This window comes from Typopeltis vanoorti, chromosome 4 (assembly GCF_054136105.1).
Source record: "Typopeltis vanoorti isolate ZY-2024b chromosome 4, IOZ_Tvanoo_1.0, whole genome shotgun sequence".
Taxonomy (NCBI): Eukaryota; Metazoa; Arthropoda; class Arachnida; order Uropygi; family Thelyphonidae; genus Typopeltis; species Typopeltis vanoorti.
Genome location: NC_143552.1, coordinates 124407858 through 124435080, shown reverse-complemented (window position 1 = coordinate 124435080; position 27223 = coordinate 124407858). Strand labels below are relative to the sequence as shown.

The following is a 27223-nucleotide window of genomic DNA, read 5'->3' as shown; positions in this document are numbered from 1 at the left end:
TAATTTATATTCCTATCTATGTTGTTAATTCCTTAAGTGATTTAGTAATCATGAATGTATAGATTGAATAACAGTGGATCAAGCACTGGTGCTTGTGGTACACCACTAGTTACCTTAAATCTTGCAGGCTCACATGCCCATATACAAATATTTGATATCTGTCAGTCAGCCATCCTCTTAATGAAGCTAATATTTTGTAATAAAATCTCATATTATCCAATTTATGCAACATTCTTCCATGCTGTATTCTGTCAAAAGTCTTAGCAAAATCCACACTATCATGGCGTGTCCATTTCCTTGTCTATTTCAACGGAAACATTATTATGTTATGTGAGCAAGTTGCTAAAACATGACCTTCCCTTAGTAAACCCATGCTGTACATTACTAAGTAGAGATTCACTATTCAACCCATTTCTGAATGCGAGCACAAATTGATGTTTCAAAAATCTTCAACACCACTCCCGAGATACTAATTAGTCGATAGTTGGATAAATCGGTCTTTGCACTACCCTTGTGTTATGGAATTACCATACATTATTTCCATTCCTCCGTAATCTTCCCTTTCTGAGACATATTATGTAGTCTGATCAAGGAATGGCCAGTTCAGCTGAATACTCTTTTAGCACCAGTGCTGATATCCCATTAGTAGCTATTTCTGAATTCTTATTCAATCTGTGCAACAGGTCTAATACCTCGTCCTCATACGCTAGCGTTTTTTTCATGCAGTGAAAAGTTAAAGTGAGCTCAATGTTGTAGACACCAGGTTGATAGCGTTTAACAAAATGGGCACTCATTAGTTGAACAACCTATTCTTCATCTGTCATCTTCATGCCATCTGCATTTAGAAGAATTGTTCTTTCATATTCATTCTTTCTTTCTTTTACTTGGCATATCGATAGAATTCATGTAGGTTGTGACTCTTCTATCCTGTTGCTTATAATTTTCATAACGGACGTCATCCTTATGCACACGGAATTCCTTTTGTAGCAGCCTTTACTTAGGAACCTCTTGTTTAATAAGATTACACACCCATTTGACTCCTACCCTATTTATTCTTCGAACTCTCGGGACACATTCTGATATTGCATGATTTAAATAATTTTAAATGTTCCCCATGCACTGTCGATATTCTTCCCATCCAACAACAGAGCCCATTCCACTAAACTCAGTATACTCTTCAGTTGGTGATAGTTTCCTGCTTTGTAGCAGGAAACTATCACCAACTGTTAAGCATGTAAAGATAAGCATGTTAAGCTAAGCACCAACTGTTAAGTATGTAACCTTTTCCGAATGCAACATTCATAAACTTAGTCACTTCCCAAGTCAGTACTGCCTGATCATTGTCACCAACCAGAGGCAGAATAGTCATATCTTTAACTGAAACTCCCTCTGACGCTATAATCAGATATAAATAAGCTCAATAAATTCATTTTCATTTTTCTCATGAGAATTTACTGCTACGCAATCGATATTTGGATAATGAAAGTTTCCCATTATGATTACTCTTTTTTCACCCATCTTTTCTATTTGGTGATGTATATCTTCATCGTTAGCAATCGAGCCACCAGGTCTGTAACAACACCCATTATGTAATTGATCTTATTAGATACCAGCCCATACCAGATGGCTTCAAACTCTCACCACATGAATGATTGTAGTACTCTTACTAGTACTACAATCATAGGTCTCAACACTAACTGGATTCAAGTCATTCGATCCATAGCAGCTCATCCCCCTGTCCTATCCTGTCTATCTTTCCTAAAAATTACTGTACCCTTTATACTCAATACCGTTTAGTATGTCTGAATCTGATAGCCAGGTCTCATCGATGCCTACAATCTGAGGTCCTAACATACTGACCAAGGCAATAAACGCTACCCCTTTTCTGATACTCTTAACATTCGTGTATAGAAATGACAATCTACCTGCATGTTCTTTCGTATACCATTGTCTGGATTCTTCATGACACAGTTTGAAACTTGCAGGTTTCTATTCTTCTATAGTGCCTTATACATGTGGACATCTTTACACGTTTGATGGTTCCGAACAGGACGAACACAAAGTCGAAATCATTCACTCCTCGTAATGCTTTCCAAGATAATGCTCATTCCCATCATTAGCACAATTATATAACATTGTCGCTCTTACACTCATATTCTCACCATTCCTCTAACAATTTAATTTCTCCAAATCTCTGTGTTAGGTCTCATGCCAGTTATTAGTTTTTCAAGACTTCTGATACCAAACGCATTCATGTGTAGGCTGTCCCTCTTATACAAATCCAATTTTCCCTCAAATTCACTCGATACATTCAAAAACTCGCATCCATTCCTTCTACACATCCTATACATCGAATCGTTTGCCATCATAGCCCTTCTTCGTAATTTATTTTTATAATATCGAGATAATATACTTACTATTCACTATACTTACTATTCACTATACTTACTTCGAGATAATATACAGTACTTACTAATGATAATATCCTTCTACTGAGCTACACAGGCTCCGTGTGTAGCTCAGTAGAAGTGGCGTTTGCACTCTACAGCCCTCGACCGCACGAAGAAAAGTTTGGTGGTTCAAATCTAGTCACTGACTAGAGTAAATTTTTGGATGATCCTGTGTAGCTCAGTAGAAGTGGCATTTGCACTTTACGGCGCTTGACCGCAGGACGAAAGATTTTCGTTCGAATCTAGTCACCGACTAGTGAAACATTTTCTAAGTCTTTTCTCGATCGGTTCCCGAGATAGTCGATCTCTGGCTAGGTTTTTTTGCCGGCCTGGTTGGCCGAGTGGTTAGCATATCCGCTCTCTAGCCAAAAGGCTGCGGTTCGAATCCCGCCGTGGGCATAGATGTTTGTGATTGTCTGTGCAAGTACTAGGGGTGGTAGTCGACTTTGTGTTCGTTCATCACTAACACCAACGCGGTAGATGGCGTTGGTGTTAATGATGAAGGGTGGTGGAGTAGTGAGACAAAGAGTTATACAGTACATGCTCTCCCTTGATGAGTCTTTGGACTCCCTGGAGATGAGATGTAATAATAATAATAATAATAATAATAATAATAATAATAATAAGAAGAAGAATTTTCACTTTCTCACTCTTCGCTCTCGCCTCTTCCAACAACACTTTCGTGTCCTCTCTCTCAATCATTGAGTAAAATGATTTCAAGATTGTTGAATGTTAGCTATGAGAATAGATTGAAGTCATGTAATCTGTAGTTTCACAGATAGAAGCGAATGGGTGATGTGATTGAGATGTTTCTGCTGTCGACAAGTATTTACCAGATAGATAAGAGAGGGACTCGTCAGCGACCTTCTGTGGAAATGGAAACTGCATAAAGGAATGGGGAATAGTAAGGTGAAAAGCATTTTTATTTTTATTTATTATTATTTTTTTAAAGTGGAGAGTGTTGGTCGAGTGGATGCATTACTTGATTATGTTGTGAATGCTGAGCGTGAATGATTTAATCTTCAATATGATAGATATGTTGAAGACAGGAGAGATTTTCCTTATAAACTGTGTAGATAAGAGATTTTCTTATAAACTGTGTGTAATTGTTAATGGCATAAATCTCTCTCTCCCTCGATGAGTTTTTGATTCTAAGAGTTAATTTAATAATAATAATAATAATAATAATAATAATAATAATAATAATAATAATAATAATAATAATAATAATAATAATAATAATAATAATAATAATAATAATAATAATAATAATAATAATAATAATAATAATAGCCTGTGTAGCTCAGTGGATGTGGCGTTTGCACACCACCGCGCTAGGCCGCACGAAGGAAGTCTTGGTTTCGAGTCTAGTCGGCGACTAGAGGAAATTTTTCTAAGCCTTTTTTCGACCGGTTCCCGAGTTAGTCGATCTCTGGCACGGGCAAGCAGGTTTTTCCTCCCGGAAACTCGGGTTTTTCGTCCTGTAAACTCAAGAAAATCGACCGTAGAACCCACATTATTTCAGACATTAAATATATTGTGTTAGGGTTAGAGACCACGAGATGGCGGCACATTTGAGCCGTCTCTCTTCACTGCGTACCGCTTAATTAGTGATAGCCTTGGGCCATCTGTCTCTGATTGGGTACCAGTGGAGATTGAACTGCCCACTCAGTCTCCAAAAGTTAGATAGGGCTAAATGGCCTCGCCTACTCCCGTATATACGGGAATAAAAAGGCGTTAGCTGATTTTTTTTTTAGCTGATAATAATAATAATAATATACAGTGCAGTTCCTGAGCGGCGAGCTTTACCTATTTATTTTATACATTGCCAAACCCCAATTAAAACAAACAATGTTTATAAGAACCTCCCTCCTTCCAACTGTCTTTTCTCTGGCTTGCACATTGGTGCAACGAAAAAAATGTATTCATGTTATGTTCCAAATATGCCCTAATCTGCATCTTTTATGCTATGTATTTCTCGACCACATCAGCTCTCCCTAGAAATTCCTAAATTCCTAGGGGCGGCCCTGGTCTATGACCAGACATCCCTAGGAATTTTGCCGCCCCTTCTCCCTTATTTTTCGTACAGTTTATGCCAACTTTGCGGCCCCCAAAAAACTTGCTGCCTCGTTCAAATGCACGTCTTGCACCGTCCGTAGAGTCGGCCCTGTCTATGACAACTAAAATTCCGTAGGTGATGTTACTATGGCTAAACACAAAACATACTGACCTTATCCTTGTAACTTAACTCACAGTGTTCTTTCAAATTTCCTTCGCAGAAAAGAATATCAGGATTCAGTACTGAGTGATCCAATTTTAGATAGTATGCGCTGAAACGAAAACCGTAATTCATTAAGAATTCAGTTTAATCACATAAAAATAATTTTCAAAAGTTTTTTTTTTTTTTTAATTCCTGAATTAATTTCGTTAATCTTGCATCTATGGCAAAGTCATTCATAATTAGTCTTTACTTGTAAACGTTTATATGACGGAGGACATAAACAGGAATACTTAGCTTAGCGATATGCACAGTGAATGTGTCTTATAATATATCAATGCATATACGGCATTAATCAATATCGTATTAGATAAGTTTAGCGATATCTTATATATATTTAGTTAGTTATTTACATTGTGCTCAAAACAGTATTACAATTTCTTTCTTTTTTTTAAAAAAAAAAAAGAAAAAAAAAAGGAAGTGATGTATTTATAGGACCCTTATGAAATAATAGTTGAGTAACGTTGGTCACCTAGAAATCAAAACCCGTACGTAACTTAGATACATGGGATAGCAACGTAAACATTTCTAACATATGTATTACTTATACGAAGCCTGTTTATCTGTTTCGGAAATCGCCGTACTGTTTTAACTTTACATTTTCTCTCTCATTTATGTTGTAAACATTTTGAACGGAAAGATAGTTCTTCAGTTTGCTTTAGCGGTGGTTCTTGTTTCTTGGCTTGAGGTGTGGATAAAATGCCGGCAAAAGCAGAAGATATCTTAAAAGGTTTTAAACTGTATCCTTTTTTTGATTCAATGGTAGAATGCAGTTTTTCATGTTGTTTAATTTAGACTTGCTTTTATAAAGTGCGACAACAGTAATCCATTTAAATTCCACCTGCGGTGACATCCCCAGAAAGTTCGCCAAAGGTTATCAGTATTTTAAAAATAATCATGAAATATATCCTGAATGTGTTTCGACTCTCGATTGGAGGCAGGTATTGCTAAATGTAAAACTGTTTTGTCAGGCGTAAAAATAATAAATACATGAAATATTTTGTGACTTAAATAAATACTGTTTAACGGCAGACTAATTGGTGTAGAGTGTAAATATATAATGATGTTACTAGACTTGTAATACTTAATCCTATTATAAGTCCATAAGTCTTGGTAACAAAGTATGTTGAAACTTGTGAATCCAATCTGTAATGATTTTATCGTAAAAAAAAATAATATTTCAGATTATATTGAAATATATTTGTATATGTTGAAAATATGATGATTTGACATAGAATTAACTAGCTCTTCTAGAGTGAAAAGCAGATTTTATCGCTTTTGTTAATAAATATTCAAGTTTACAGCATTGTGTAAGTATAATTTGGACACGATTCCAGTGATTGCTGTTAAGAAATTATGTTGAATTATTATTATAATTATTACATTAACTCTCCATGAAGTAAAAAAATCATCGAGGGAGAGAAACTTATACCGAATAATAAAAATTAGATTGTTATAAAAGCGAATTTTTTTTAGTTGTCTACAAATATACTCAGCACATGATAAAAGTAGAAGGATAAAGAGCACTCATTTTGGGGAACAGCATTATCATCTGAAAGTAGCATGTTAACATGCTGTTCCCCAAAATGAGTGCTCTTTATCCTTCTACTTTTATCATGTGCTGAGTATATTTGTAGACAACTAAAAAAAATTCACTTTTATAACAATCTTATTTCCTGCCTTCAGTCTGTCTATCTAAAGTGAAATTATCTAGATAATTGGCTGCTAATCTGATTTGCCTAAATATATCTTAGTCACTGCCCTTGACATTCTTAAATTGTTTATAGCAATATGCTATTAAACATTGCACTCGCTTGTATCAGATTCATACTAAATACTGTAACTTTAAAACCATTGAAACTAACTTTATTTATTTATTTATTTATTTTTGTGTCCACTTTGATTAGTGGAACCCCTCTTTTGTTGTTTCTGTCTTCCTTGAAAATGGGTTTGTTAAAGAGACATGCTTTAGCAGTCTGCTTGCTTATTATAAGAAGGTGACAATTGTATGGGGTGATGGATACACAGTGGTATATGTAGATTTTGAAAAGGCCTTTGATAAATTGCTACATGACAAGCTGGCAATTAAGTTGGAATGGAGATGGGACTAAACAGTAGATCAAGCACTGGATTGGAGATTGGCTATCTGATCGGTGAGTTGTCAATGGAGAAGCAATATCCCAGAAGGGAAAGTTACTAGTGGTTTATTTCAAGGGTCTGTTTTGGGTCTGTTGCTATTTAATTTGTATTTAAATGATATTGAGAGAAGATGATGATGCAAAGTTGGGGAGAACTATCGGGAGTAGAGCAGATGCTGTGGCTTTGCAAGAGGAGTAGAATGCACTGGCTGAATAGGTAAATGAGTGGGGATGTCAATTCAATGTTGCAAAGCATAAGGTTTTGAAATTTGGGAAGCAATGATGGGATGTAGAGTATACAGTTGGTGGAAATATCTTGGTAGAGGAGATGGGAGATCTGGGAGTGATTTTGGACAAGAACCTGAAATTTTAGGGACATGCAGGGCCTGATTGGCCGAGTGATTAGCGTACCCGCTCTCCAGACAAAAGGCTGCCGGTTCGAATCCCGCTGTGGGCATGGATGTTTGTGATTGTCTGTGAAAATACTAGTGCTGGTGGCTGCCGGTGGATGCCATTGGTGTAGATGATGAAAGTAGAGTGATTCATTGTGGTTGGATTGAGTGGTGGAGACGGAGAGCTGTGGAATGGGTACCCTCCCTCGATGAGTCTTTGGACTCCCTGGAGGTGTCATGTAATAATAATAAAAATAATATTGCTGAAATTGTGAGGACAGCACAGCAAATAATGGGAATGATGTAGAGGGCACTGACTTATAGAAGTAAGGATGTCGTGGTTCACTTGTATAAGGTTTTTATCAGGCCATGTATGGATTACTGTGCACAGATTTTGTCACTTGGTTTTCAAAATGATCAAGATGCATTGGAAAAGGTCCAGAGACAATTGAATAAGGTGGATTCTGGTCTTTAGAATGTTGAGTATGAAGTCATATTGAGAAAATGCAATTTGCAGAAATTGGTGGACAGGAGGAAGAGTAGACGGGATGTGATTGAGCTATATAAGCTGTTAAGAGGTTGTTACCAGTTTAATGTTTGGAAGGTTTTGTATAGAATGGGTGAAGATCCATTTAGGTTGGTTGATAGGCAGAGAAGAGGAGATATGATAGAAACATTTAAATTACTAAAAGGTTTTTCTAAGATTGATGCAGGGGAAATATTTCAGCTGTGTGATAGTGATGGAAGAACAAGAGGTCATCCCTGTAAATTAAGGAAAAGTGTGGTTAACAAGGGTGTGAGAACTAGATTTTTTGCCTGGAGGGTGGTCAATGGGTGGAATGCATTGCTCAACTCAGTTGTGAGTTCTTCGTCTGTAAATGAATTCAAGAAGAGGTATGATAGATATTGTTTTGATAGTTTGGGTCTCCAGCGATGAGTCTACTGACTCCATGGAGATACCTGTAATAATAATAATATAGACAGAGAACAAGAGATTATCCCTAGAAGTTGAATAAGGGGAGTGCGAGGAGCAGGTTTCTTGCATGGAGAGTGGTAAGCATTGAAATGCATTGCCCAAGAGTTTGGTGAGTGTGGAGACAGTGAACATATTTAAGGTGTAGTATGATAAACTGTGTGTGTGTGTGTGTGTAACAGCGGGACCTCCTGCAATGAGTCTTTTGACTCCATAGAGGTTTAATAATAAGAATTAATGCTATATCTTTCACATTCATTCTTTCTTAAGACATCATCAGTAGTGAACAAGAGGTCTTGTTCCTGATTTTTTCCAGCATTTCCTGACAACTTGCTGTCAGACATATGAGCCAAAAGCTTTGTTATTTTCTTTTATATTAGAGCTCGCCTATAGTGCATTATTAGATCCCATCCTGCCCTACATTTAACGTGTGTGTGTGTGTGTGTGTGTGTGTGTGTGTATGTATATATATATATATATATATATATATTTATGCTTAAAGCAACCCTCATCCTTTTAACTCCAACATTCTTTGCGAATGCACCATCCTGATTATTGTAATTTCCCTGCCACATGCATTTCATCTCTTAATGCTTATGATGTAGTCACTTAACTGAATGCACAGAATATGTTTTGGAACCTGTTGTTATCATGGCAAAACAGATATGAAACATTTAGTTTTGCTATTTTCTTGTTTTCTTTCTGTTCAACCCATTCTCCATATGCTGATATTGAAAAGATCTGATGAAGGATAACTTAAAAAAAAAAAAAAATCACTGTGGGTGAATACGTGCTGATTAATGATTTACTCTCAGTTGGTAAGATTACATTATAGTGAAGTATTGAGACCACACTGTATTTCATCATCAATTTCCTGATATATATCTTAATGGAGTGTATGATTAACTGATACATGATTAAGTTTACATTATTACTAATCTACTATCAACAATTTTCCTCGAGATCAGTCTGTTACTTGTCAGCGCTCCAATATTGTCGTATCTAACATTTCAACATTCTAAGGCACTTCTGATTAAACCAGTTTACCTAGATCTTAGTCTTCCTTTGGGTCTTTTTCCTATCTTTTTATATCTGTATTGGACACACCTTTTTGACTAAATCCTTCCTCGCTCATTCTGTTTAAGTAATTATACCACCTTAGATTTGCCCTGCTCACACATTCTTGAATGCTAACAATGTCAAGTTCCTTCTTAATATCTTAATTTTTAACATGTTTCTACCATTGATAACATCTGTTCATGCCCCTAATTTTTCTCAAAACTAGATTTGAAGACTGTCTTGTATACTGCTAGTTTGGTGTTTTGGCTTATTTTTCTCTTATTTCATATAAATTTGTTCAGCTGGCTAACTGCATACCAACTTTGCTTATTCCGTTGTCTATTTCCATATTCAATTTGCTATCTTTATTAAAAACTGTGCCTAAATAGCTGAAATATTTCACTTATTCTGCAGGTTCTCCATTGAGAATGCACCTGAAATATTCTGTGTTCCTGCCTATTTTTATTGCTGATTTTCAAAGCTCAATTTGTTACGGAATCCTGGAGATTTGCTGAATGTGTCAGGACCACATCATCTGCCTAAAGCAATGAGCTAAGTTTGATATCTCAGATTTTAATATCTGGTTTATTGTGACTTTCATTGATTATGTGATTCATGTAGATGACAGATAAGAGTGGAGATAGTGTGTCTTATGCCTGATTTTACATCAAAACCATCTTAATATATTCCCTTCAATTTCAAACTTCTGACTTACAACTTATTGTTCTATATAATGTTCCATTTATGCCATATAATTGTGGCATTGAGGCAACAAAGCCAGGAAGCCAAGACTCGATTTGGGCTGTAGAGCCATAAGAAGAAGAAGAAGAATTGTAGCATTTTGAAATGTATTTTTTTTTTTTTTATTTAATTTAATTTTTATTTTTTATTTTTGTCATGATTGTTGAAATGATTGTCATGTGGTACATCAGGAGGGAGAATGAAAGAAAATGTGAATTGGGAAAAGATGAAACTGCAAGAAACTGGGAGTAAGGAGAAAGTATTTTATGAAGATTCAGTGATAAAGGTGTACCTAATGAGAAAGATGTTAGTGAAGCTGTTAATTTGCAAAGGGGAGAAGTGAAAGAATTGATTGGCATCAATGACTTGAAAGGTGATTGAAGATTGATGACGACTGCAGGTGACTTTGTAGGCATTGCCCACAAAGTATTCCTGGTGAGAGTTTTACAGGGTAGTTCACCATTTCTTCACCCCCCCCCCCCCTCCAATTTTATCCGCCCTCGGGACTGGCATACGGCTGGGACTTATTCATGACTGCAATCCATGTATGTTCACAGGGCTGGTTTGCCTGTTCTGGGGGACGAAAAACCTGAGTTTCAGGGTGAAAAATCCCCTACCTCAGTATGAGACCAGCTAACTCACCTTAAGTTGAAAGAGACCAGATAAAGGTTCCTCATGTCACTGACAGGAATTGAGCATAGGTCTTTTCGACCAAAGGGCTTTGTCTATACTGATTGAGTTACAGAGGCTCAAGAGATATACAATGAGAGAAAACATAAAAGAGTTGCTGATAAAGAAGAGTGAGAAAGTAAAGATTATGGGTCTGCTGGTTTGGTATGAGGGGGAATTGAGAAGAATGGCCATGATTGAGAATGAGTCAATGGAAAAATTTAGCAAGAGGTGTGGTGTGATGTGCAGTTTGATATATGGAGCGAATTTGATTGATGAAAGGACTTGTATATGTCTTATGGACTGCATTTGAATAGTTTTGGAGTTAGAGTTTGGAGAGAATGTTGTTCAATGAGAGGTTAGAAGTGCAAAATCAGGGAAACTAGAAGTACCAGGGGGAGAGATGCAGTCAGGTGTGCATTCAGCATGTGACAGATGAGTGTGTGTGTGTATGTAAAAAAAAAGATTATGCAATGCTGAATCCAGTTCCACATGTTTCAAATCCAAACAGATTGGTTATGACATTAAACAAGGGTAATAACTGTGGGTCCAAGGGGATGTTGAAATGTATGTAAACAGATGCCAAAAATATCAGAAATAGAGAAGTTTTTGGCTAGCTGAAAATTATGGGTATCAATGAGACCTGGTTGACAGAAACTGATATAGTTACAGGAATAGAATGCATAGAGTATTATATTTTCAGGTAGAATAGGAGGTGGATTATTGTTGATGATAGCTGAAGAACTTCAACAAATAAAATTATAAATTAAAGATGATTTTAAGTCTAGGGGAAATCTTAGGCTATCTGGTGTGAGATTGAGGCCAATAGGACACAATATGTTCATTTCTGTTAAAGACTGGAGAGGGGGGTCCACATGTAGATGTGGATGCCATGCATTAGCAGATGAGCTCAATGAATGCATGCTGAGCAGTTATTTATTATTATTATTATTTTTTTTTTTTTTGGAGGGGGGAAATTCAACTATGGGGACATAGATTGCTGGCTAAGGAGAGAGGTTGAAGAGATGTGGATTACAGAGTTTGGTGGATAGGAGGAAGAGGGGTGATATGATAGAGACATTTAAGTTAGTGAGAAGATTTTATCAGATTCATCCAGAAGGGATTATAAAAAGAGTAGAAGGTGAGAGAGGAAGAACCAGAGGTCATCCCTGGAAGTTATATAAAGGTGTGGTGAAGAGGGGTGGGAGGAGTAGATTTTTAACATGGAGAATTATCAGTGAATGGAATGCATTACAGAATATGTGGTTAATGCAAGGAGTGTTAAGGATTTTAAGATTCTGTATGATAAATATGTTGTCAATTGAATGAACCTCGCACGATGAGTCTGCCAACTCCATGGAGGATGTAATAATAATAATATACAACTTGCTGATACCTGTCAGATAGCAATTCTCCAATCCAATGCTCTAATCTAATATCTAACCCCATCCATTATAGTGTAACTATTAATTTATGCGGCAGTCTGTCAAAAGCCTTTGTAAAATCAAAGTATACTACTCTGTATCCATCTCCCTTGTCCAATGTACCTGTCACTGTATTATAATAAATAAGCAGATTACTGAAACATGGCCTTTCTTTGGTAAATCCAAGCTGTCCATTGAAGAGAATACCACTGTTGTCAACCCAATTCTGGATCCTGATTGTCACTAACCTCTGCAACTCTTAAACCATAACAAATTGGTCTGTAGTTTGAAGCTGAGTTCTGTCACCTTCCTTAGTCTTGCATCCGTTCTAGTCTTTTGGAACTTACACAATGTAAAATTGATATTAAAAAAGTATGGCAAGGTAAATGAAACTTTTCCTTGCACATTCCCTCAGAACATGTGGTGATATATCACCAAGTCTCACAGTGTTATTAAAATTAAGTTTAGTCAATTCAGCATTTAACCGTTTGTTCACCTACAGAGAGTCTCTCTTCTTCCTCTTCCACTGATCTCAACTTCTACACGACCTTTACGAACTGCTCATTTACTATCTCAACTATCCCTTCATAGCAGTTAACCTTTTATAATTTTCTTCAATCGGTGTCATTGTCCCTAATCATTTTTTTTATTTTCTGCTGACTCCATATTGAAAGAACCTTTAGAGTTTTTGTGCTATGTTAGCTAACTACTGCTAGTACTGTATTTTTGATATTCGTACCAACCAAGTCACCCTCTTTGCTTGTTCTTTGTACTCTTCGTGAAACTGATATTACCACTCAACTTATGTTGGCTCTGTGCTTTTCTGCCTTGTTAGTCCATATTGCTTGCTTAATCTCTGTATTTATACATTTCACACCTACCTTATTTAACCTTCTGACTCTTTGAATATATTTAGACATTGATTCTACTAAATGCTTCTTGAATGGCACCTAAGCAGCTTTGACCTCCTTTCCATTCAACTCCTCATTCCATGCTACAACCGCAAGCTCTCTTTTGAACTTTTCATAATCACTAACCTTGTATTTCCACATATATCCTTTCCTCACAGAAGTCCTCACATGGCTGGAAACCACCCATGTAATCACTTCAACTTCATGGTTACAGTGACTAACCGGAGGGAGATTTGACGCCTTATTTATGATGACGTTGATTCATTCTATTCACCTCTATCTCACACCATACTGCTTCAGAATGACTGCTAACTATTTCTCCTTTGCATGGGCATAACTGCTTTCTATAATCAACAGCACACTTACCTCCCTTTTTACTTTTTCTTTTTCATGAAAAATATCATATAGCTTTCCTTTTCTGTTCCTGTCAGGATGTCATCCTCGTCCAACCATGTCTCGCTTATTCCAGCAATTGGATGAACGAACTCAATCAATAAGACAATTTTTGTTCCCTTTGTTTCTGATACTTCTAGCATTTGTATATTAACATAATACTTCATTTCTGGATCTATAACGAGTTTTGCTAATTCATGCCTTCCTCGAGCCATTCCTCACTTCCATTATCCATCCTAGAATCTTCTTCAAACCCAACTGTTTTGCCTACATCCCAGATCATCCCATTCTTTTCTTCTCTACTTTCACATTCACTTCCTTTTTGGTCCATTGACCTCTCACACTGTGTTTCCCTGTTCACCATGACTCCCCCCCCCACACACATTTCCATGTCTGTTTTGCACACTTGTTCTTTCATTCTCTATACTCCTACTATCCACTTCTCCATTCATAAGCATCTTCAGTTCCATCCTTCTTTACTCTACTGCTCTTCCATATCACTTCTCACTTTCTCAGATCCATTCCAGCCTCTCCAAATGATTCCTATCAGAAACATTCAGATGAAGTTTGTCACTCTTATACAGTTTCATTCATCATTCAAACTCATTCCACACATTCACAAGCCACACTCCTTTCTCTTTGCACATTTCTGCTAACATATCATTCATAATCCTTGCACTCTGCCTCGACTCATGACTGTTAATCCTAGGCAGCACTGACTAACTTTTTTATCACACTATCTTTTATTCTTCTTGTCAACTTCCCAATATCTAACGTACACTCTCGTTGTTTCTAATCAAGTCATTTGTTCCTTCTACCACTACCAGCTCTTTTGTTCGCTTCTCATATCCATTGCCTCAATCACTCCACTAATTTTACTTCTCAGTAAACAAGCCTTGTGCATCTTCTCATTTGCCACACCTCTAATAATCAAATCCCCATACAGTACCATCAAGTGGTATTGTATGGGGATTTCTTTTTATTAATTATTAATAAAAAGAAGATTTATTAATATCAGTTTTCTTTGCTCTTCCATACATATTTACAATCATTTTCATTTCATTCTGCATCATCTCTTTCCTCATCTTCATCAACTCTGCTTTAAATCTGGCATAATTTTTTTTGCTGTTTTTCACACTTGCTATCTTACCATCAGTCGGACATGCTTTTTTTGCTGTCATTTTTGCTCATCATCTTACCATTAGATGCATTATGTTCTTACCATCACTTTCACACTCTTTTCCATTAGATTCAGACACTTTTCTGACATTCACAAAACTTTCCTCGACATATGTTTCACTTACGATGACATTTTCCCTATTCTAATTGATATAAGTTTTATGGTCCATCAGCATATTGCTCTTCCTGCATATCCTAATTCATTCCATTCTCTTATACATCCGCTGCACACATAAACATCTAAAACATCTCCCCATGCATATGTATTGCATTCATGGCACTACACTATTCTCAAAAAATTCATGCCATCACTTTATTTGTGTTTCATGCTGACTCATATAACAATGTGTGTCTCTCTCTCTCTCTCTCTCTCTTTCTGCCATTTTGTTCCATACCACTAAACAAGAAACAAATAATTTAGAATAATGTTATCTAATAAAATTGAACAAACACATTGTTCTTATCACAAATATCACACAGCAACACTCAATCTAAAAATTACACAGTGTCATCACACAATAAATCTAAAATTTATCATGCTGCAGCACATAGACTACTGTCATCATATAATCTCTGTCTGGTGACTTCTTAACACCTCCATATTTGGGCATTTCCTGGTTGAATATCATGTGAATATTCAGACTATTTATAGCTCTTTTCCTATCTATAGTATTGATATGTATTCCGTTTGCATTCCTCTTGAATTCCTCTTCTGTTTGCATTCCTCTGGAATATTTTGTACGACTGTTCTGTAACTGCTTGTTTCATTTAATAGTCTTTCAAAATAATTACTTCAGAGACCTAGAATGTTATTATCATCAGTTTCCTGTCACCTTTTCTCTCTGTATTCTTTCAGGACACATGCTTACTTACTTGCTAGGTACTTTCAATACACTTTCTTCTTTTTTATAATTGCTTCTTTAACTTCCTGAGTCTATCACGGTATTCTGATTTTCTGTTTCTAGTGGACATTTTCACCACATGCCTCTAGCTGAATAAGTGAATCTTCTTGTCCATCTGCTGCTGAATTTCCAAAATTTTGTTCTTGTTTTCAAAATTTTTCATTTTTTTTTCATAATATTTATATATTTAAGTTTACAATTCATGCTCAACTTTGATTCTTTTTTAAAATAATCATGTATTTGTTGAAAACTAGCTATGCTTTCTTTTCTCGTTATAATTGTCTGAATATAGCATCTTGAATGAATATAGTGTCTTATGAATGCTTTCTTGCACAGTTTTCTTTTCAATATGATATTCAGTTTTATCCTGCTCAAAACTGAATGGTGAACACCTACTATTTCAGATTATATCTTGAATCAGCATGAATATATTGCTATCAAGATTAGTATAGTCAATAAGAGTTTTCCTATTTCTTGTCTTCTCTGTGAATTTTTGGATAACTTTGTGTTGGAACATAGTGTTAGTAATGATTAGTCCATGTCTCGAACAGATTAGCTCTGCTTCTTTTCTCCAAAATTTTACAAACAATTTTATACAATGTATATTCATTTCTTACTTTGCTGTTAAATCTCCAAGAAGGACCAATTTTCCTTTTTCTTTACGTCAGTTGCATTTCTAATGACTTGTAAAATTTCTCCACATCACTCTACTTGGTATTTTTTGCCATTCAAGAAAGATTATCCTCATATCTGGTGTTGAAAGCTGTAGCTATGCTTTTTTTTTCTCATTATAATTGCCTGAATATAGCATCTTGTATTTGTTATTTAGAAAATTCTTGCTTGTTTTTGTCATCTTTGTTTTGGTAACACCGTGATCTTAACTTGGTACTTCTCTAATTCTGCCATTTCCACTTCTTTTCTGTATATACTTAGCACTTCATCATCATCATACTTATCAAGGATTTAGGCCTAGCATGCCTGTTCCGGCTTTAGGAGTCATCGTTGAATCGTTTAAGAGGACGTCCTGGTTTTCTTTTTCCTAATGGCTTGTACTTTAAGGCTTGTTTTGGTAATCTTTCTGTTTTCATTCTTTGAACGTATTCCATCCATTTATGTTTATATTTTTTAATTTTTTTCTATTACTGGTTCTTGGTTTAATTCTTTCATAATATCTTCGTGTCTTTTGTGATCAAATAGGGTATACTTTGCAGTTTTTCTCATAAACTTCATTTCTGCTGTTGTTAATCTTTGTTTGTCTTTTTGTTTTATTGTCCAGATTTCGCTTCCATACATTAAGACCGGTAAGGCTAATGTATTGTATACTTTTAGCCTGGTTTGTTTTTGAACTAGGTTTGGTTTAAATATAGAGTTAATTACACCTGTTATTTTTAATTTTGCAATTTTTACGTTTATATCTTTTTCATTTTCATATGTGATCATACATCCTAGGTAGTTAAATGAATTCACCTGTTCTAAGATCTTGTTATCTATTACTATTTTAGTTCTTGCTGGGTCTTGTCCTTTAAAGGCCATAGGTTTTGATTTTTCCATTGATATTATCATACCATAATCTTTGGATATCTCATTTAGATTTAAAATAGCTTTCTGTAAATTATCTTCAGAATTTGTAATTATTATTTGGTCATCTGCAAAGAGGAGAGTGTTTAAGTTTACTGTAGGCGAAAGTTTAATTCCTTGATGTAAATTTTTACTCCATTTTATTATTATTTCATTTAAGTAGATATTAAAAAGAGTTGCTGAGAGGGGACATCCCTGTCGGACCCCTTGGTTTATCTCTCTTGTATATGATAGCTCGTGATTTAATCTTATTTGTATTTGATTATTTTCATATATATACTTGTGATAACTTTTAGGATATTATTTGGTATTTGTCTTTCTTTTAATATGTTAAATAATATGTTTCTTTTAACTTTGTCAAATGCTTTTTCAAAGTCAATAAATGCAATATGTGTTTCTAAATTATATTCTCTTCTTTTCTCTATTATTAATTTTAGGCAGAAGGCTGGGTCTATACATGATCGTCCTTTTCTAAATCCATTCTGTACCTCTAGAATAAAGTTTTCGGAATATTTCATTAGTTTGTTATTTAAGATTTTGCATATTTTGTAACATGAATTTAGTATACTGATACCTCTATAGTTTTTAGGGTCATCTCTATTATCTTTCTTAAAGATAGGAATCACAATTGCTTTTTCCCATTCTATTGGGGGATACCAGTTGAGTAAATTTTATTTAAATTTTATTTAAATAAATAAATATTTAAATAAATACTTAGCACTTGAGGCTTAAAATAATCTAATTTCTTCCACTTATTGTTGTGTGTATCTCTGTGTGTGTTGTTACAATTTTAATATTGTATTGTTGAAGATGTCTTTGTGACAGACTAAATATCAGAATGATTAAATCTATTGTTTAATTATTTCTCTGTGCTGTATTCAATCCATTAAATTTAATTTTGAGTGTAAACTAGGACCTAAGCCTAAATATGCATTTACTAATTTTTCGTTATTATTGTTTATTATTATTATTATTATTATTATTATTATTCAGGAGTCCATGGAGTCAAAAGATTCATCGTGGGAAGTCCTTCCTAAGAAACACAAAGTCTATCAAGACTCACCGAGGGGAGGTCCCCCTGAAAACAAAATCTATCATACCACTCTTTAAACTCATTGACTGTTCTCCCTCTCACCACTCCATCAGGCAGTGCATTCCATGGTTCAACCACCCTCCATGCAAAGAAACCACTCCTCACCCTCTTGCAAACAGTTTCCTTTCGTAACTTCCAGGGATGTCCTCTTCTCATCACTCCTTCCTGCTGTTCAACCAAGCGAAAGAACTCCCCAGTGTCAACTCTGTAACCACCTCTCAACAGTTTAAAAGTCTCAATCATATCACCTCTCCTCCTTTTATCCACCAAACTCTGCAGTCCACATTCCCTCAGGCCGATCCTCATAACTAATGCGGTAGAGTCCTGAAACCATCTTTGTTATCCGTCTTTGGATCCTTTCCACAGTTAATTTATCCCCTTCAAATCCTGGGGACCTAATCATTAGTCTAAGTGTGGTCTGATCAGAGACTTATACAACGGAATGATAACCTTTTATCTCTGCGGGTCAGTGTCCTTCTCATTATTGCAGCAATCCTCTGTGTTACCTTCACCACTTTTGCAATATGTCCCCTAAATTTCAGGTTTCTATCAATGATCAACCCCAGATCTCTTGTCTCCCCTACTTCCTCCAGTATAACTCCTCCCATAGAGTATGCAGCATCCCATTGATGTTTCCCAAACCTCAAGACCTTACATTTTGCTGCATTAAACCGACACCCCATTCATTTGCTCATCTATCTAGCTTATTTAAATCCTCTTGCAGGGCTACCACATCTGCACTATTACTAATAATCCTTCCCAGCCTCGCATCATCTGCAAACAACTGAATATCCCCTTGCAATCCATTAACAATGTCATTGATATAAAGGTTAAACAATATAGGTCCCATTACTGAGCCCTGTGGGACCCCACTTGTAACCCTCTGCCTCCTTGAAATCATACACCATACACAACTCTCTGATACCTATCGGACAGCCAATCCTGAATTCATTTGACCAATCCGACATCCAGACCCACGTGCTGCAACTTAAATATCAGCTTATCATGTGGCACCCTGTCAAATGCTTACACTAAGTTGAAGAAAATGGCAGTATATGCCTTTCCCTCATCTAATGCTCTTGTAACTTTATTATAAAAGGCTAGCATATTGCTAAAACAAGAGCGCCCATTCTCAAATCCATGTTGACTCTTACGGATAACACCACCCTCATTTGCCCAATGCTGTATACGGTCCCTCATTACTTTCTCCAAGATCGTTAAGATCTTGGAGAAAGTAATGAAAGATGTATTACTAATGAAAGGAGAAAGTAATGAAAGTAATGAAAGTAATGAAAGAACTACTGATGACACGCAAACTGGCCTATAATTAGACACTTCCAGTCTGCTACCCCCCCCCCCCCCCCTTATGCAATGGCACTATTACCTTCCTTCCATTCCATGGGCATCTTTCCTGTCAGCCAGACTTTCATTGAAAAGCCAGTCAAAGGCACTGTCAGTTCCCTAGCACATTTCTCTAAACTCATGGTGAAATACCATCCAGTCCCATCCATCCATCCATCCCTTTACCGACATCCAGAGTACTCTGTATTTGAAACACACTCTCCTCCTGTACCTCTAAACCTCAGACCTGCTCTATCCCTCTAGTATTAAAACTGACTCCTCCAGGATGAAATACTCTAATAAAGTGTTCATTTATTGGAGTATTTATTGGGAATAGAGTGACTGATGTCCTCTGCATCAGTCACTCTATTCCCATTTTTATCCCACAATATCATTCTTCCACAGTCATTTCTTCTCCTACTGGTCACATAGCTAAAAAATTCTCTAGGATTTTCTATGGATCTTAGGGCCAATCTCTTCTCGTATTCCAGTTTCACCTTCCTTACCATACTAGTCACTCTTCTGGCCTGTGTCTTATATTCTTCATGCATCTTCTCTTCACCTGTCTCCTTATAACTCTTCCATAGCCTCTTTTTCGCAAGCAATTCCTGCTTAATATTGTTTGTCATCCACTTTACTCCAAATTTTGTTCCTATTCTTCAGCCGTGCTATACAACTCACCATTGCTGCTAACAAATATTCTTTTACAATTTCCCATGCACTAATGATATCCCAGCCTTCCAATTCCTCCCTCCATGAAACTTCCCCAAGTTGCTGTCTTAGACTATTATAATCACCTGCCTTATAATTCCACATACATTCCTGTCTCTTTGATACTCCTACATGTCTATTCATTTTCCAAATCAAAACCATATGGGTCACTCTCTCCAAGTGGTGGGAGAGATGTGATCTCAGTTATTATCAACTCTTCTGATGCTATAACCAAATCCAAAACTCTTGAACCTCTTGTTCTCTCTATTGCATGTTGCCTAAGACATTTTCCCCTCAAGAATTCTAGAAATTCCATTCCCTTATTGCTATATGCATCTTCCTCTCCACAATTTATACTACTGTAGCTGAAATCTCCCATAACAATCATTCTTCTTGCACTTGCTAAACTCAACTGTCTAAACATCTCCTGGTCCCCACCCTCTGTGCTCCTGCATCTGTAGCAACACCCCACTAAAAACATTTAAAGCTAAACAGTACAGTAAGTGGAAGCTATGTTTATCCAGGGAACTTAATTGGTTAACCTTTCTATAACGATGCATGGCCAGTGGAATTATACCCATCTGTGTCAAGTTTAAAATAAAATTTTGCTAATCTAAAGCTCTCCATATATGCTTTATATGCTGCCTGAGATCTCCCAAGAGGAGAGGTTTTCTTGTAGGATGGAGGAGATTGAGACTTTTGTCTGCCAGCATGGTTGGCCGAGTGGTTAGCTATCTGCTCTCCAGCCAAAAAGCTACGGGTTCGAATCCCGCCATGGGCATGGATGTTTGTGATTGTATTTGAAAATACTAGTGGTAGTGGTCGGCAGTAGATGGCGTTGGTGTAGATCAGTTTTTCTCAAAAGTGTGGTACATGTACCCCCATGGGTATGCGAAAAGTCGTTAGGGGGTATGTGACAATTTTCGACTATGCATAATTAAAGGAGTCATTATATTTTTCAATAAACAGTGCAATTAGAGACAATTGGGATAAAACAGCACTAACTAATGTATCACATCTCCTCTCCAACAGAAACTGCTGTATAGACCAAGCAAAACCATACGTTGCCGGTGGAACATATCGTTTTGCTTGACACCACCCCCATCATTAACCTGTTAAAACTAAGAAATATATAGTGAATGTGTTTCATATATTATGGAATTCGATTGAAGGGAATTAGCATTTCAACTCAACTGTTGAAATGCTAATTTGTCTTTTGTTAATACCGTACCAATCATATGCAGTTCTTCACTGCTCTACGTATCTCAAGTCTTGTAAATTACTGGTAATTTTTGCTTGAAATAATGGGAAAGAAGATGATGCTAATTGGGTAGATGACTTTGACGATGCACACAAAAAAACTGTTCTCGATTCGATGCCAAAAGTAGTGATAGTGAGTAGGAACTTCTTGGTAAGGCGCACCATTTTCAGTTTTTTTTCTGGAAACTTTAGTTTCTGAAAATTCTTGCACGTATCTCGCAACACGATTTTTTAGCTTTCATTTTGGGAAAAAATGAGAGTTATATTGGAGTAAATACAGTATTTTTTTTTAGCTTTCAAATTCTTACGTATGGATCATTGGTTAAAGATTGGATTTATAAAACCCCCAAAAGAGAGCAATATAGCAAATGCAAGTAGCTGTAAGCAACAAGAAAATGTTGATATTGCATCTGGATCAAATGAAATTGATGAGTGTGTCGTCTGACATCTCTAGAGAACCAAAATTTAAAAATAAATCATATTTTTTGTTTATATGAATATATAAATCCAAATAAAATAGATATTTAATTTTAATTAATATTTTAAATTAATTTAATTAATTTATTTATTGATTTTTTAATTAATTATTTAGGGGGTACTTGGTAATAATGAAAATTTAAGAAGGGGTATGCAGATATCTGAAGTTTGAGAAACACTGGTGTAGATGATGAAGGTAGTTGCAGTTAGTAGATTGGTGGGGTGATGGAGATGGAAAGTTGTAGAGTTGGTGCCCTCCCTCGATGAGTCTTGGACTCCCTGGAGGTGTTATATAATAAAAATAATAATAATATCTCAGATTGCACTAGCTGTGCTTTTTTTTTGCTTCAAGAACAGATCACTATTACTTGTACTAACTTATTTGATCCCATTAGCTCTCTACATCTAATAGGTACTACATCTAATACTCTTCATGCAACTGATTACCATTATTCATCTTGTGCTGTCTCCAAAGTGCCTTCTTCCAGATTTCCTATTTAATCCCCTCGTTCATCCATTTTAAACCTTCCTTATTCAGCCTTTAGACCTTCAGAATACATTCACACATTGATGCTGTTATTTATTTCTTTGTCAGTTCCTAAGCAGCATTTATTTCCTTACCACTCAACTCCATTTCATGCTATAGCTCCAAGCTGTTTTTTAAGCTTGTTATAATCATCAACCTTGTACTTCCACATATATCCTTGCCTTACAAAAGTCTTCATATGGCTAGCCACAACCCATGTGATCATTTCATGATCATTCCCACCAACTGGAAGTGCAAAACTCTATTCACATTACATCCTCTGATGAAATGATCAGATATAAAACTCTCAATTCTTGCATGCCCTCCTTTATATGCTGCCTGAGATCTCTCAAGAAATTCATTTTCCTTATTTCCAAATGCTATCCCTTCATTCCAATCTATACTGCTATAATTAAAATTATCCATAATAATCACCCTTTTTTGTTCGACCTTGTATAAGCAACTTAACTGAAGTTGCTTATACATTTCTTCATCACTACTCCACGTTCCCTGGCCTATAGCAACATCCAACTAATCTCTTAATACAAAGCTTGCACCTCTCATTTATGTCATTTATGATATTCTTCCTCAGATCATCTCCATTAGGATTAATATATAAATTGAATAGCATCAATCCACAGACTTAGACCACTACTGTGTGGCTCACCACTGGTTACCTGATTCATTCTTAATCTTGCTTCATCACTACTCTTTGTGGGATTGCTACTTGTGTGCACTTTTTGAGCTGAAGACTGTGGTTTTCAAACAGTTTTTCTCCAGTCTGGCAAATTTTTCATTTGTATTTTACCAAGTAATTTTGGATATGCTTTAAATTTAAATTGGCAGTGAGCAACTGAAATCATATCACTATCATTGAATCATATTCAGTTGCCATTTTTTCAAGCGAGTAAATCCATTTTACTTTTAGAAAGTGATTACATCAGTGGAATTATATGATGTGATGCAAAAAGTTGGGCTAAGAATAAACAAATTAGAATAAAAATTTTGGTGCAAAAGCTAGAGATGTTATACATAAATTTACTATATCAACAGACAAATAAACGCTACTTATCAATGAACACTTGAATTATAAATATGTCAGTACTATGAATTCAAGTTCATTCTCATTGCACATATATTGTGTTTGATTATGGGCCATTCGATAGAGTCACAAGACTTGTCACAGAGGCCCGTCTTAGACACAGTCTATCATACCACTCCTTATACCTGTTCAGTTCTTCATATTCATTCTGTCACACAATGAAATCATGGTCCAACCACCACCCCCACACAGAAAAGCCACTTCTCAATGTTATACTTACGACCTCCTTTTGGAACTTCCAGGTATGACCTCTTATCCTTCTTCCTTTCCCTTGTTCTGCTCTAAGAAACCTCATCACTGCCAATCCCAGAAATTCCTCTCAAGAATTTAAATGTCTCGATTATGTTATCTGCTTTGTCTTTTAACCACCAGTACAGTCCTGATATCACGTGGATAACAAAATTGTTATCCACCTCTGTACCTTCTCCAAGGTTAATTTATTTTCTTCAAATCCCCATGACCAAATCCGAGTGTAGTTATCCAGATGTGATTTCTTTGTGATTCTGTTTCCTTATACATTTCATAACTGACATCATCCTTATGCAAATGGTATTCCTTCCACATTATCTTTTCATACACCTCTTGCTCAGTTAGATTACATATCCATTTCTCTCCTACTTTATTTGTTCTTCAAACTCTAGGGACACGTTGCAATATTTGCATCATTTAAGTATTTTTTAAATGCTTCTTATTCACACTTCTGATATCCTTCCCATCTAGCTAAGAGTACCATGGGAAAGAACCTAGTATAATACTCCTCATTTGGTCATAATTTCCTGCTTTGTGGTTCAGCATGTAACCTTTTCTAAATGAAACATCCATAAACTTAGCCAATTTACAAGTCAGTGCAGCATTATCGCTATCACCAGTCAGAGGGCAGAATAGTCAGGGGGTTCTTGAACTAAAACCCCTCTGACACTATAATCAGATCTAACACATTTTTACCAATTATATATTTGGTTTAATCCTTTATCCAAGTGTAAGCAAACAAAGTTTGCCCCTGAAGTATTTTCAGGACTAGGGCAACTCGTGGCAAAGCTGATATAACTTCTCATCACTTGCTTTAGTATCCCATAATGCAAAGCACATCTTCTTGCAGACATGTATAATGCTATGTATTAAGGGAAGGGTCACTACTTTCAACCTTTATTGAGGTCTCATCAGTGGGAGTCAGACCCAGAGGTGGTGATACCAAGGTGGAAGTACTGGAGAAGTCATATTTCCATATACCAGTTACCAAAAGGTGTCACACCTTATTATTAAAATTCTCTGGATTAGAGATAAGTTGATGGAAGTTTTTTCACTTGGCTATGCTACCAATTATATATTTAGTTTAATCCTTTATCCAAGTGTAAGCAAACAAAGTTTGTGCCTGGAGTATTTTCAGGACTGGCACAACTCGTGGCAATGGTGGTATAACTTCTCATCACGTGCTTTTAGTATGCCATAAGTGTGACACCTTTTGGCAACTCATATATGGAAATATGACTTCTCCATTACTTCCACCTTAGTATCACCACCTCTGGGTCTGACTCCCACTGATGAGACCTCAATAAAGGTCGAAACTGGTCTGAGTAGTGACCCTTCCCTTAATACATGTCTGCAAGGAGTGTGCTTTGCATTATGGGATACTAAGGTAAGTGATGAGAGAAGTTATACCACCTTTGCCACGAGTTTCCCCAGTCCTGAAAATGCTTCAGGTGTTTGCTTACACTTGGATTAAACCAAACATATACTGTTTTTGCCAGCATATGACTCACCCCTTTTTTGTACACATTTTTTAGGAAAAAAACTTTATCACTGAATATTATAATGAACTTACAGTATTTCAAATATAAAGTAATAAGTAGGTCTGCTTTCAACAAATACCTAATCTAACTAGGAAAGAGTACCCACCTTTTAATCTTCTTCGTCAAAACCCAGAAATTCATCTCCAGAGCTAAATGAAGAGACACTTGAAACCTCTTCTAAATCAGAATCTGAGTCCTCATACAACAAATTGTTCTCTGTACCGTCCAGTGCATTACTAATGCCACACTTCTTAAATGATTTAACCATTGTCTCAGTTTTCACAGCATCCCATGAAGTTTTGACCCACTCACAAACTTGCGAAATGCTAGGCCTCTTCCTTCTTCCTGGTGGCATAACCTCAAAATCTGAAGACCGCATCCAGCTGTTCCACTTGTCCTTCATAAATCCCTTAAATTTATTAATACAGACATCTAAAGGTTGAAGCTGACTAGTTAGACCTCCTGGAATTACAGCTAACTGAGTTTTCAATTCCTTGAGCTGATTTTTAACATCTTATATTCTGTGAGTATCTGAGTATCGGCGTATAAGACGCACCCTGTTTTTCAGCCCTATTTCCAAAGAAAAAAAGTGCATCTTATATGCCAGCAAATATGGTAATTGGTAGCATAGCCAAGTGATAAAACTTCCATCAATAGATCTAACACACTTTGACAAGTTTCATCTGTCCCATGCTGCTTGAGGAATTGTCTTGCAACAGCTCACTAAATTCAATTTCATTCTTCTCATGAGATTTCACCACTACCCAATCATTGTTCAAATAATTAAAGTCACTCATGATTATTAATTTCACACCCATCATGTTTATTTGGTAATATATTTTGTTGGCACTAGCAACTGATGTAGGTCTGCATTCCACTCCACTATGCATTTGGTCTTGTTAGACTCAAATGTTAAACTCTCCACCTCAAACCAGGTTCAAACTCACTATAAAAATTATTAGGTAATTTTTTACCTAAGGTATCCATATTATTATTGGTATGTGCTAATGTTAACTGGTATGCAAAATAAAGTACTTTATTAGTTATTTCATTTGATTATCACATGATTAGACATTTATTTAGTCCCAGTGCATAAAACCATCTATATTGTTTTGTAGTTCTCTGCTGAGGTACTTTTTTAAATAGCAAGAGAATACGAAAACTTTAATGCAAATGACAGTGCTCACATTTATTTCTGTTAATGGCTGTTTCAGTAGCAATTGTTACTATAATGCATTATTAACATATTTCAAACATAAGTGTAAACTTATTTTAACTTTGATTTTTCAGTTACATATCTCTATTTATCACGAGTTAATGTGATCAGTAAGGTTTTTTTATGTTCCTCTTTAATTATCAACTATCTTATATGCTATGAAAACTGAATAAGAAATAAATATCCAAATTAGCTAAATGTTTAGGTTACTGAAATATCATGACATATCCCAATAAATAGAATTGTTTCCATATACAGTAGTTCTAATGGAATTTTATTATGGTATGTCAGTTGATGGCTGTCTGTGGAAAGAGATAAAATGGTGCTATATTCAAAAATTGATAGGCAATATATAATTTTCAATTATCTGATTGTGTAAAATCTCTTAGGGCAGTTCTTTTCTTATATTAACAAATAGTAAAATCTTAAATATGAAACTTGCATAATCTGTTTTTACTTTAACATAAAATAAAGAAATTGGATGAATCTTAGAGATGCTGATACTGGTAAAATTTTGTGGCAGGGCACAGAGGATCTGTAAGTATTCTAAATTGATTAATTTTATTAGTTTAGAATATTAGAGAAAAATCTTATATATACTTGAAAGTCATATTTTTGAA

The 27223-nt window shown here is 35.8% G+C and overlaps 1 protein-coding gene across 1 annotated transcript in view; it reads left to right on the top strand.

The window, feature by feature from the left end:
- The first annotated feature begins 5094 nt into the window (after nucleotides 1–5094).
- PrBP (Prenyl-binding protein) overlaps nucleotides 5095–27223 on the top strand; it is a 132302-nt gene continuing 110173 nt past the window's right edge. The window contains exons 1-2 of the mRNA XM_090391445.1: nucleotides 5095–5468; nucleotides 27078–27140. Coding sequence (XP_090247571.1) covers nucleotides 5428–5468; nucleotides 27078–27140 — 104 coding nt within the window. The 5' untranslated portion in view covers nucleotides 5095–5427. The remainder of the gene's footprint in view (nucleotides 5469–27077; nucleotides 27141–27223) is intronic.